This window comes from Rhinoderma darwinii, chromosome 7 (genome assembly GCF_050947455.1).
Source record: "Rhinoderma darwinii isolate aRhiDar2 chromosome 7, aRhiDar2.hap1, whole genome shotgun sequence".
Classification (NCBI taxonomy): Eukaryota; Metazoa; Chordata; class Amphibia; order Anura; family Rhinodermatidae; genus Rhinoderma; species Rhinoderma darwinii.
Genome location: NC_134693.1, coordinates 16,408,642 through 16,422,605, shown reverse-complemented (window position 1 = coordinate 16,422,605; position 13,964 = coordinate 16,408,642). Strand labels below are relative to the sequence as shown.

The window sequence follows — 13,964 nt, the reverse complement described above, 5'->3', positions numbered from 1 at the left end:
CGTTTCTCAGATTACACGTTCTGTGTTCTGCGTTACTTTGTTTATTAGCCATGCAAAGAAAATTGGTGAAAGCTTTTAGGGGTAAAAAAAAAAATTATTATAAAAACTTGCTTTTGGAATTTTCTGAAGATCTGACTCGAGTGTTACATTTTTAACATGAACATTAAAAAATAATGTTCAAGGATAAGACAAATCGCCGATTATTGTCATTCTTAGACCTAGTCTTGTCTCTACCATTGATTCCGGAAGACACCTTTATATTGTGGAATTTGCCAACTGAATAACCCATAAAAGACGCAGCAACTTATACACAAACGGAGCCCTGAAATATACTGTAAAAACAGCTAGGGGTGCATTTAGATTGGTGAGGGGCCCGTCACACCTCTGGAAACCGGACCACCTAACCCCTCACAGCAGCCGCATATAAGAGGGGTAGCTGCAGATGTGCGTGGCCCTCTCCACTGAATTCTATGGGAGCTACGGAGACAGCAGGTCACTTATACCTCAAAAGAGTCACCCTTATGTGTCTCCACCTCGTTAGGCTGAGCAGAATGGCAAAGTAGCCATCAGGGAATCCCTCTTTTATCTGGTAGGTGGGGGTCCTAGAGATGCCTATTTTACCCTCCCTATAATCCGGCCCTAAAGACAACTAAATAAGTTCTGGAATTAAGTGGGTTGTCCGGGCACGTGGCGGTTTTTCATGCTGATGACAAATCTACAGGATAGGTCCTCAGTATATGATCGGTTGGGGTCCGACACCCTGGACCTCGCACTGATTAGCTGTTCCGGCGACCCCCAGGCACCAGATGTTATGCAGTGGCCAATGTCTGAAGCAGATGGCCCCATACACTGTGCTGCAGCTCTGCTACTATTCACTTGAATAGGAGCAGAGCTGCAATACTACAGCAGGTCCGCTATACTCTGTGATCAGAGGAGCCATCTGCTTCCGGCACGGACATTTGGTGCAGCCGGTACAGCTGATCGGTGCGAGGTCCAGGGTGTCGGACCCCCACCAATCATATACTGATGACCTATTCTATGGATAGGCCATCAGTATGAAAAACCTCTCCGTGTTAGATAGGAGATGGAAAGATAGTCCAGGATTTTTGCAGCACGCCCAAGTAGCATAAATTCAAGTGATTTTATTAACCCATGTAAAAAGAATCAACGTTTCAGCCCAACCACTGGGGCTCTTTTCAAGCAATGTGTAACATGTAAAGATCAGGTATATAAAGGCGTGTTCTTCAATTCTATTAATTAGGGTCAATAAATAAATTTCTTTGTTTTGTACAAAGTATCCATAGTGCATTTAAAAGGATAGCTAAACTTTAAAAAAAACATTTGACATGTCAGAAGTTTTGATCGGTGGGGGGTCTGCTCGGTTGAGCGTTGTTGCGCTTAGTTTCTAATCAGCTTTCTTCGGAAAGGCGAGCGATCCGTGTTCGGGCTCATAGACTTTCTATTGAGCCTGTGCACTGCTGGCCCGGGGTGTCCAAGGAAAGCCGATCAGATAAGAAGCGGCACAGCTGTCGCCCGAGCGTTTCTGCCGCTTCATTTTAGCGATCGATAAGGGTCTCAGTGCTCGGACCCCCACCGATCAAAACTTCTGACTTGTCACTGACGTGTCAAAAGTTTTGTAAAAGTTTAGTTGCCCTTTACTGTTGTATACAATAATGCTGATCTATAAATCATATTAGTGTACATAGAGTATAATGATAGATAGATAGATAGATAGATATGAGATAGATAGATAGATATGAGATAGATAGATAGATAGATATGAGATAGATAGATAGATAGATATGAGATAGATAGATAGATAGATATGAGATAGATAGATAGATAGATAGATAGATAGATAGATAGATAGATAGATAGATAGATAGATAGATAGATAGATAGATAGATAGATAGATAGATAGATAGATAGATATGAGAGGTAGATAGAGATAGATAGATAGATAGATAGATAGATAGATAGATAGATAGATAGATAGATAGATAGATAGATAGATAGATAGATAGATAGATAGATAGATAGATAGATATGAGATAGATAGATATTAGATAGATAGATAGATAGATAGATAGATAGATAGATAGATAGATAGATAGATAGATAGATAGATAGATAGATAGATAGATATGAGATAGATAGATAGATAGATAGATAGATAGATAGATAGATAGATAGATAGATATGAGATAGATAGATAGATAGATTGAGAGCACGAGAGATAGATAGATAGATAGATAGATACATTGAGAGAGCGATAGATAGATAGATAGATAGATAGATAGATAGATAGATAGATAGATAGATAGATAGATAGATAGACCCAGTCATGGTGGAGGACGCCATGATGGTGAAGGCCGCGGGATTCCTTCCCCTTGTGCCCTCCCTATAATTTCTGTCCTGAAAACAATCAAACTAATTCTGAAATTAAAGTTAGCAAAAAATGAAAGTGTAAATGAAGATGTTGTTGTTACTGCTACAAGGAAATGTTGTTTTCTAAATTGTTAAAAGAAAACAAACACATTATTTCTTTTTATATATGTTTAATTCTCATTTTACTGCATTTTAGAAGTGCCCACAATACGGTACAAATACATGTGAATACCCCAATGTGATGTCTTGTGCGCAGTTTTCCTTAAGTTCCAATTCACTGACTTTATTTTATTGAGACTAAAGCTTTACCTATGGAGCCAAACTAAAGAATATAAGGATCCGCATGAAACAATAATTACCTAATATAATGTTATGAGAATCTTTTCCATTAATAATGTGCAGCCATTTTTGTTATTGCTCGAGTCAAATGCATCTCAAAGAAAACAAAATTAAGCATCTTTGCAAATAATCTCGATTATTGTTTGTGTATGCAGCTCCTATGCAGAGCTATGTGTCTCCATGGTTACAGGCTACACACAAATCCTGTGTAGTCTGTTTCATGTGTTACTCCACTCCCTCTGTCCCTTCTACTTAATAACCTATAGACTGCAGAAGGTAGTGCAAGAGAGTCAGGGTATGTCCACACGCTGTGTTTTCAGGCTTATTTTGGGACGTAAACACCCCGAAATATGCCGATTTTGACTTTGCATAACTGCAGGATCAGACTACACAGGGTTTGTTTGTAGTCTGTAACCATGGAGACACATATGTCTGATTAGGAGCTGTAGACACAAAACCGTAAGAGACTTTTAATAATGTTATATTTAAGATGCTTTGGAGCAATAAAATAATTGGTTGCTAAAGTGTACACACCCTTTAAGCTTCTTCGATTGTATTATTATCTATTTTTTGGCATCATATAAAGTTAAAATATATTTAAAAGAAAACAAATCAGCATTATTATATATGGTATGTTTTTTTTACAGTGTATATCTGCCTAATTTAAAACTTAGTTAATACTGTCGAGCCGCCTTTCTCCTGGAGATACTGGTGTATTTACTTTATTATATACAGATGTAGCAGAGTTGAATTTGTTGTTTAACTGGTTCTTCTATGCTTCATGATAAATACATTTATTCCATCTGGGAATGCTCCCAAAACGGCAGAAACATGCAAAATGTGCATAACCCCCCTTTTTCGTTGTCTGGGACTGTTGGCGAGTAGGCAGGGTAACTTAGTAGGCTTGCCTGCAGTCCTATGTACAGCTGGCCACAGACACTACATTTTTCTCCACTGACGTCTATGCATACTGCCTGCAAATAAGCATTTAATAGGATTGATTTTAACCTGTTTCCCGAGAGATTAGGCACTCTTTAGTGTCTGGTAGCCGCTTATCTCTCCCTAATTATTAACATGTAATAAGTTTGCCTATGGAAAATGGGGGCTGAATAATTTATTGTATATTTTTGGCCAAATTTAAAGTCTTTGTAAACGTTCTGATGGGCATTTTTTTTAATAAACACTTACAAAAAAGTTACTTTATTATTAGTTTTTATTAAAAAAAATTGTAACTTTTTTAGATACAGCTGCTCTGTATTCTCTTTACACAGCGGCTGTACGTAGCGCTAAATCCTGTTCCCGTCCGTTCCGCTGGACTGACGGGTTCAGTGACAGAGTGTCTCTGACAGTTCATAACTTAGATGTGATCGGTAACGGGTGGATCCTGCATGTTAGGGCTTATTCAGACGAACGCGGGGAAACTCGCACGTGAAAAACTCATGTTTTCCACATCTGCGCTGCCCCCGTGCTGGTCCCATTTTCATGGATCCCCATACACTTGAGTCTATGGGGGAGATCCGTGAAAACGAAATAGAATAGGACATGTCCTATGTTTCCATTGAAACAACGACCGTGTGAACGGCCCCATTGAAATACATGCGTCCGTTCGTCTTATTCAACAATCGTCTGAATAAGCCCTTAGAGACACGCAGGACCCGCTGACACTGAACTTGTCAGGTCGGTGGTACTGACGGATTCAGGTAATAGCCAACTATACAGCTGCTCTGTATACAGGATACAAAGCAGCTGTATCTCAAAAAGTAGAACAAATTTTTAATGAAAACTAAATGCCCCTCAAAGGCGTCCATAGCCTTTAAGCCATTGTTATACGGTATTATGTAGTTTTGTGTCAAATGACAAACTAAATACTACTACATCTGTATTCTGCTATATACTGCATAACTGACACCGGCAACATATGAACTCAGGCCTTTGCCATTTAACACAACTCATGATGTATTTGCTATCGATGGGTTTACATAGGACTGTAGGTTAACCCTTTGAGTTATCACAGTGCATGAAAGTAACAGGTGACTGACCACTCCATCAATTGCGGAATACAATCGTTTACCCTTAGTAGAGAAGTGTTTGCCGAGCGCTTACTGGTAGAACTTGCAATTATGTACTTAGAGAAAAAGCTTCTATTGGGGACGCGGCTTAATCGCTCTATTGGGGACAATAGGTAAAACTTGAAAAACATTATCGGAAGTTGCACTGCATTACACGAATACTAAAAGGTCAAATATCAACCTCTAAGTGGCCTTTCCATGTAATATTATGTCTGTCTAATGCACTGGGAAATCATTTACCAGACACCAGAAATTTTAAAGCAGTTTTGTTTTAAAGGGTGTGAAGACTTTTGCAACCTTTTTTGTTTATTGTGCCAATGCATCTAAACTAGAATATAAAGCAACTTTGCAAACTAGTCTTGATTAAAAATATCCTATTGTTTGATGTCTAAGGCTCCTTTGCAGATCTATGTGTCTCCGTGGTTACAGACTGCAAACAAAGCCTGTGTAGTCTGATCTTACGGTCATGTGTTGGAGAAATAAATAAATAGATGTCAAAATATTGACAACTTTTAAAAATGACATTCTAGGAGATCTGATCCTGTTTGTCATTATCCCCCCCACAACCGAAAAACTTCTGATCTTATTTTGTTAAAGGGGTTGCCTGGTTTAAAAAAAACAAGCCGCCGAGGCCGGGTTCCCACGTAGCGTAAACGCTGCAGAATCTCCGCAGTGGAATTCTGTGCGGAAATTCCGCAGCGTTTACAGTAGCAGCAAAATGGATGAGATTCAGTAAATCTCATGCCCGCGCTGCGGAAAAAAAACGGCAGCGTAAACGTTAATAAATTAACCTGCGGTGCGTAATTTATTTCCGCAGCATGTCAATTTATGCTGCGTTTTTGTTGACTTTCCGTTGTGGGTTTTCAGAACGCCCTCCTGCATTACGGCCTCCTGGGATGACGTTGAATCCCATGTGACCGGTGCAGCCAATCACAGGCTGCAGCGTCACCTGGCCTGAAACGTCATCCAGGGAGGCCGGAGCGGACGTCAGAGGAGGGGGTCTGACTACCAGTTTTTTTTAATGGGCGCGGTACTCGTACCAGTGCGTATTCCTTTTTAATTCACCTGCTCGTACTGTGAATTGCTGACACACTTGTAGCGGCGGGTTCACTGTATTACAGCCTTCTCCTATTCACTTCAATGGGAGAAGGCTGTAATACTGTAATCTGCCACTACAAGTGTGTCAGCAGCACTCGTACGAGCACTGTTCAAAACAGCTGATCGACTGGGGTGCCAGGAATCAGACCCCCACTGATCAGGTATTGAGTGTCTATCCTGAGAATAGGCCATCAATTTTTTATGACTGGAAAACCCCTTTAATGGAGGGATTTTCACATTTAGGACCTACATCAATGAGCTGGGGAAAGACTACAAGGAACATCTCTCTCTCTGCAGGACCCAGCATGTCTGTGCATTACATGGACAGCCCAGTGATTTAAATTGATATAGTGTAATGCTTTATTTCCCCTGTGGTGGCGCTGTAGGGAAATGAAACACTTGCTGCCAATTTCCCTCACAGATTACAGCTGATCGCTTGAGGTCTTTGCAGCAGAACACCCTGTGATCAGCTTATTTTCAGGGCACCCAAGAAGTGGACAACCCCTTTAAGCAAATATATTCAATAAATACCTATATTAAACTGCTTCCCTCTACAGCTCTCACAATGATCCTCTACTGAAATCACTATAGGAGGTGCGTATTCCAGATCCTTCTCGATATCCCAAATGTGATCACAATCAAAATTGCAATTAGTAAAAATCGGGGCGATCATATGAATCAACACGCTGCCCCAGGGGGCATTGACCCCAGAGATTCCTGTGTATGGCTTGTGCATGAACTTGCTTTTGCCTCTTCCCCTGCATGGATGTGACATTGACACCTCCCCCGCAGCGCTGCGTCTAGCTGTGTGCAGTAACTGTGAAGAGATCGCATTTACCCTGACGACTTCTCTTTTTATCCTTTGCCTCCCGTGAAATTTGCAATTTATTTTTAAAGACTGCAAATCAGTCCAGGAAAAGATAGCAGAGGCCATTGGCAATAAACCAAGTCTGGATTCAGACCCGGAACCCACTGACTCCAGTACGGATGAAGAAGACAATTTTAAAGGCATATTCACACGTAAGATTACATTTTTATTACATCATCGAATAATCTTGATTCAGGGGGCGTAACAGGTCACTATGGGGCCAATAGCAAAACATTAAAAGGGACCCCACTCCTCAATGGCCAATATCAGCAGCATTCACGACATGGGAGGATTTAGATGGTCCTCGTTCTGCCCCTGTCCCTTGTTTTCTATTATCTCCTGCCTCTCCTCTTGTCCGTCACCTCTTGGGCTCCTCTAACTTGTTGTGATGGTTCACACCTTTTAATCTTGAACCATATTTAAAGGAGACATTTTTATTTGCCCAGCTAGGGTATATGGAGGTAGAAACAAGGGGCCTCCATTTGACCCTGAATGGAGAACGATGCACAATGTAACTCAAAATTGGTACTAACACCCAAATGATTTCTGTGAAATAGTAAGTGCCCCCTTTAAGCCTAATGAGCAAATGTAAGACCAAGAATTGCAACCAAACACTTTCAATATGAGTTGAATATTAATGAACACTTAAAGATTTCCCATTCAGGAGTCTAGGAAAGCTGGTTGACCACCCTCTTTGGAATGTAATGGCAGCTTCTTCCTGTTTTAGCAAGTTTATAGAGCGGAAAACTCAGGGACACACACACACACACACACACACACACACACACACACACACACACACACACACACACACACACACACACACACACACACACACACACACACACACACACACACACACACACACACACCTACCTTCAATAGAGGACATTGGAGCCCTCTCCTGGCGATCGGCCAAGGGGAAGGGGGTAGTAGCTGAACCCCTGCCGATCAGACATTTCTTACCATAAATGCTTGTTTTCTGGAATATTCTTTTAGTATTTTTTGTCTAAATTTACCTTCATAATTCAGTCTAATTGTGTATTTTAAACTTAACGAGTCACAAGCATTTGATTTTTATACAGTTGTTCAGGATACTGCCATAAAAACAACAAATAATACTTCCATGTAATGCTCACACACTACAAATAATACCCCCATACAATGGCTAAATAATATCTCCATGAAATATCCGAATAATACTAAGATATAGTGCCCCCATAACCCGGCCATATATTTCCCACACAGTAATGCCATTCAATGCACAAGTAAAACCGCCATTCAGTGTCTAAATAATACCGCCATATAATGACTTAATAGGGAAGTGGTAAATAGGAAAGATCTTGGCGGTCTAGGGCAGTCAAGAAATTAATGTTAAAGTCAAGGTGGTCCAGAGCAGTGAGGACTTACATGCTATACCCTCAGATTGATTTTGGGAGCCCGGTCCTTAGGGCCTCCCCTAAGAAACTTCCTCGGCAATTATCTATTATGCCTCTCTAAAATCATGGCATGAAACAACATAAAGAAAGATGTTTATCACTTCTATAATATTCAAGCCCCATCATCATTGGTGTCTGATCAGTGTTGGAGTGGAGTTGACTGGAGTTTTCCTTATGGATATGTTTAGTAATGTTGTGATATGTATTTCGCAGATTTGGTGGACATAACGTTACAAGATTCACCCAGCAGAGCTCCCCATGAAAGTCATGATGAACCAGAGCAACCGGGAAATGACCCCGAACAGATGATTATGTTGTTTTCATCAACACATGAAGAGATATTGGAGAAAAATACATCTGAGATTGTTAAAGAAATAAACCATAAAAATGCACCCGCTGAAATGATTGGTCTGAGTGAAGAGGAGTCAAGTGATGTACAGGAGATATGTGAACCTGAACGTATGACTGCCGAGAATGAAGATTCAACTGGTGATGTTACTACTGAGAATGAACAAGTACCTGGGAATGGAACTGCTAAAAATGAAGATGCAACTGGTGATGGGACTGCAGGGAATGAACATGGGACTGGTGATGGAGCTATTGAGAACGAGGATGCACCTGAAAATGAAGATGCCCCTGGGGAGGTGAACACTGAGAATGAAAATGCACCTGGTCATGTAACTGTTGAGAATGAAGATGCACCAGATGATGGGACTGTTGAGAATGAAGATGCACCTGATGATGGGACTGTTGAGAATGAAGATGCACCTGATGATGGGACTGTTGAGAATGAAGATGCACCTGATGATGGGACTGTTGAAAATGAAGATCCACCTGATTATGCGACTGCTAAGAATGAAAATGCACCTGGTGATGGGACTGCTAAGAATGAAGATGCACCTGGTGATGGGACTGTTGAAAATGAAGATGCACCTGGTGATGGGACTGTTGAAAATGAAGATGCACCTGGTGATGTAACTGCTGAGAATGAAGATTCACCTGGTGATGGGACTGTTGAGAATGAAGATGCACCTGGTGATGGGACTGCTGAAAATGAAGATGCACCTGATGATGTAACTGCTGAAAATGAAGCTGCACCTGATGATGTAACTGCTGAGACTGAAGATGCACCTGGTGATGGGACTGTTGAGAATGAAGATGCACCTGGTGATGGGACTGTTGAGAATGAAGATGCACCTGGTGATGGGACTGTTGAGAATGAAGATGCACCTGGTGATGTAACTGCTGAAAATGAAGCTGCACCTGATGATGTAACTGCTGAAAATGAAGATGCACCTGGTGATGTAACTACTGAAAATGAAGCTGCACCTGGTGATGTAACTGCTGAGAATGAAGATGCACCTGGTGATGGGACTGCTGAAAATGAAGCTGCACCTGATTATGTAACTGCTGAAAATGAAGATGCACCTGGTGATGTAACTGCTGAAAATGAAGATTCACCTGATGATGGGACTGCTGAGAATGAAGATTCACCTGGTGATGGGACTGTTGAGAATGAAGATGCACCTGGTGATGTAACTGCTGAGAATGAAGATGCACCTGGTGATGGGAATGTTGAGAATGAAGATGCACCTGGTGATGTAACTGCTGAGAATGAAGATGCACCCGGGGATGGAACTGCTGAGAATGAAGATGCACCTGGTGATGGAACTGCTGAGAATGAAGACGCACCTGGTGATGGGACTGCTGAGAATGAAGATGCACCTAACGATGGAACTGCTGAGAATGAAGATGCACCTGGTGATGGGACTGTTGAGAATGAAGATGCACCTGGTGATGGGACTGCTGAGAATGAAGATGCACCTGGTGATGGGACTGCTGAGAATGAAGATGCACCTGGTGATGGGACTGCTGAGAATGAAGATGCACCTGGTGATGGGACTGTTGAGAATGAAGATGCACCTGGTGATGGGACTGCTGAGAATGAAGATGCACCTGGTGATGGGACTGCTGAGAATGAAGACGCACCTGGTGATGGGACTGCTGAGAAGGAAGATGCACCTGGTGATGGGACTGCTGAGAATGAAGGTGCACCTGGTGATGGGACTGCTGAGAATGAAGATGCACCTGGTGATGGGACTGCTGAGAAGGAAGATGCACCTGGTGATGGGACTGCTGAGAATGAAGATGTACCGAACAGTGTGATAGTGGACAATGCCGATGAGTCTGGCGATGTGACAACTGTGAATGGGAAAACAACTGGCGATGTGACTGCTGAGATTGAGGAATCACCCGTTGAGATTATTACTGGTAATCAAAGCCCTTCAGGTGATGCGAATACTAAGAATGAAGATACTAATGGTGAAGGACATAAGGAGCCTGATAGCTTCACCGAAGAAAATGTTATTAAACCCAGTGATGATAGTGAAAACATAGATGTTGGCGTTGAGCACACGGTTACTTTAATAGAACAGATAAGTAATGAAGATGATGACGCAAAATCAAACAATAAATCAGATGATGAACTAAAAAATGAAGTGGTAGGTCAAGAAGCTACAGAAATTGAAAATGACAGTACTAAGAAGGAGGCTGCTGAAGGTCTAGACCGGGGGGCGACAAGTGAGGAACCTAAAGATAATAAGAGACATGATCTACCTCAAGAAGAAACGATAGATAAAGCTGAGGAACTTACATCACTAATCCTAATGGGAGCGGATGAGACCAAAGAGACAGACATTAGTAATGATGATGTGGCGGAAGAATCTAGTAGTCATGGCACGGACATGCCTGATGTTCCGACAGAGGGAGAATAACGAAGAACAGAAGATGTGAAGACCTAGACGTGAGTATTTAGGGATTTTCATTATATGACGTCATGTTCATCCTCCAATCCTGTTACATGAGATAAAGTTTTGAGGGGATGTCGGATTCAGAAAACTTATTTTCACATACCTTATTAGGGAATTCTGATTTAGAGGGGTTATCTCATAGCTTTAGACTACCGCTTCCCAGCAGGGGCAATATGGCGAAAGCATTTGCCCGTTTTGGCGGACTCGACACGTCCATTCATCTAAGGATTGTTTCTCGTATGAGGCCTCCCATTAGCTGGAATTAAAAGCAATTCCTTGTGGTAGCACCGTAGGGGACATCAACACTTGCTGCGGGTTCCCCTTATTGCTGGGGGTACCAGCAGGAAACCCTGTGATTATCTTAAAAACGATTGTCCACCACAGACAACGCCTTTAACCTTTTAACAAAACAAATATGTTGGCCCATGGTTTTAACATAGGGAATCTTGGGTGCCCCGGAAATGACATGTTTGTAGATATAGCCAGAGTTATGGCTGATATGAATGCATTGGAACGCCAGGACTTATTTTAATTTAAAACGTATTCACTTTCCTACGCCAGTTTTCTGACGTCAAAAAGTGGCAAACGGTACAAGAGATTTTATGCCGTTTGTGATGCTGACAAATTTATCATAATTTACAGCCTAAAATGATGTGAAATTATGGCTTAAAGCGACGCCAGCTTATGGCCACCGTAGTTGACTCTCTGGTACACGGACGACGCGCCTCGTAATAAATTAGGTGCATTTTACTCAAAGTTTCTTTATATTAAGAATGACGTATGGAACATCAGTCTTAATTAATTCCCCCTAATGACAACATAAAGGATTTGTAGCTCTGAATCAGAACAATGGAGTTCTGACCGCTTTAAGGGTATGAACACACTGCGGATTTTTGGCAACGGATTCATTGTGGAAAATCCGCAGCGTATTACAGTAGCAGCAGTGTGGGTGAGACTTCAACAAATCTTGTCCCCACACAGTGGAAAAAAAGTCGCAGAAAAAAACGCGCACAAATTGACCTGCGGTGCGGTTTCCTCAACCACAGCTTGTCAATTTATTCTGCGGAATCGCAGCTCTTCTGTTGCGGATTTTACCCATTGAATTGAATGGGATGCTTAAACCCGCAACAAAGTGGTGTGTGTTGCGACATTTGCGACGGACTCACAACGATGCGCGCAAAAATTGTAAGTAGGAAAATAAAAAGTTATACTTACCCAGAGTTTCCTACTTCTTCTCCAGTCCGGCCTCCTGGGATGATATTTCATCCCATGTGACCGCTGCAGCCAATCACAGGCTGCAGCGGTCACATGACCTGCAATGTCATCCCAGGAGGCCGGACTGCGTGCAGAGATGGAGGGGGTGCAGAGGATGATTTTTTTTATTTTTCCGGCGCTGCTTTACAAAGTGGAAATTCCGCCAGAAAAACGCACCACAACGTGGTGCGATTTTTCAGACGGCATTCCCTGCGTTGTTCAGGCCGGACACGCTGCGAAGCTTGACACAGCGTATCCACCCTAAACACACCGTGTGTGTTCCTACCGTAAAGGTATATTATGAAGTTAATCAGGAGAGAACGTTTAAGCTAAAATGTTTTTGAAATGTAGAAATGTTTTTGTGTTTATTATGTTTTTATGTTTCGATGTGTTATTGTTCTAAACACAGAACCTAAAACATTATATATTTATTTGCAGAATCAAACGGTTAAACATCTGTATGAAGAAAGAGAAGAACAGAGGATTCTGTGGTTTTGTGGAAATATTACATAAACTATGAGAGGGAAAGACAATCAGGAAAATGTCTATTTTTTACCGGGTATTTGTAGTTTGCTCTGGTTACCGGATTACGTTAGAAATGATATTATATAATACAGTAAAATGTAACCGATTTTGTATGAAACCTTGCAGCAAAGCACTTTCTATATGTTTACAAATGCTCATGTGTTTTCCTATATTAAATCTGTATCAGGGTCAAATATTAATAAATGAATTCATTGAATATATTTTCTCTATATATCTCGGAATGATAATACAGTAAGATTCCTTTAATCCGACATTTGATAATCCAGCACTTGTTTTCAGTACAGAACTGCAATATTATGTGGAAATTCAAAAGGCCAGAAGAAGCAACACTTTAGACGCTGGTGCTATGTAGTTAGCGCCAAGCACCGTAAATGTTCAGAACGGGGATGGTGCGAGTACAGGCGCTTCTGCCCACACTATCCTCAGCGGGTGTCAGCCGTTTAACCGCTCATATGCCGCAGTCAATAGCAACCGGGGCATGTAAGCGGTTACACAGAGGAAGGGGGCTACCTCTGTCACTCCATTAGCACCCCGTATTACGATCGGGTGGTAGCGATGGGTTGACATGGCAGCCCGGGACCTAAAAAAGGACACAGGTCTGCCAATATTGCGGTGTAAGCCATCAAAAGATTGTATGGTCAAGTCATCTAGTGGGTCTAAAAAAAAGTACTAAGATGTAAAAAATCCTGGGGAGGTAAAGCCCGCAACAAATATCAGATGTTGCGATTTTTGCAGCGGAAAAGCTGTGATTCCACTCAAAAAGTTTATACTTACCCATAGTCATGGCGACGCGTCCATCTGACATCACAGGCTGCAGCGGTCACATAGGATGAAACCTCATCCCAGGAGGCCGGGATGCAGGACATCAGAGAGACCCGTCACCATGACTATGAGTAAGTATAACTTTTTTTTTTTAACTTGATGTTTTCCGCATCGGACATTCCGCCTGAAAAACTGCAATACAATATAATGTGGTTTTCCGGCCAGCATTCGTTGCGGGGTCCACGGCGGATACACTGTGTACTTTTACGCAGCGTATCCGCCCGGTGTGAACATAGCCTTAGAGTGTTCTTGTTATGGGTCTTTCAGGACACGTTTGATGGTTATGGATTTTTCAGGGTTGACCTTGTTTGACTTTCCTCAAGTGCTGTG

General features: G+C 41.8%; 1 protein-coding gene across 1 annotated transcript in view; it reads left to right on the top strand.

Annotated features, from left to right (window-relative positions):
• Nucleotides 1–13,736, top strand: part of ERICH3 (glutamate rich 3) — a 77,544-nt gene extending 63,808 nt beyond the window's left edge. Inside the window, exons 14-16 of the mRNA XM_075832843.1 lie at nucleotides 6,793–6,915; nucleotides 8,416–11,005; nucleotides 12,705–13,736. Of these exons, the coding sequence (XP_075688958.1) occupies nucleotides 6,793–6,915; nucleotides 8,416–10,976 (2,684 nt within the window). The 3' untranslated portion in view covers nucleotides 10,977–11,005; nucleotides 12,705–13,736. The remainder of the gene's footprint in view (nucleotides 1–6,792; nucleotides 6,916–8,415; nucleotides 11,006–12,704) is intronic.
• Nucleotides 13,737–13,964: the final 228 nt, after the last annotated feature.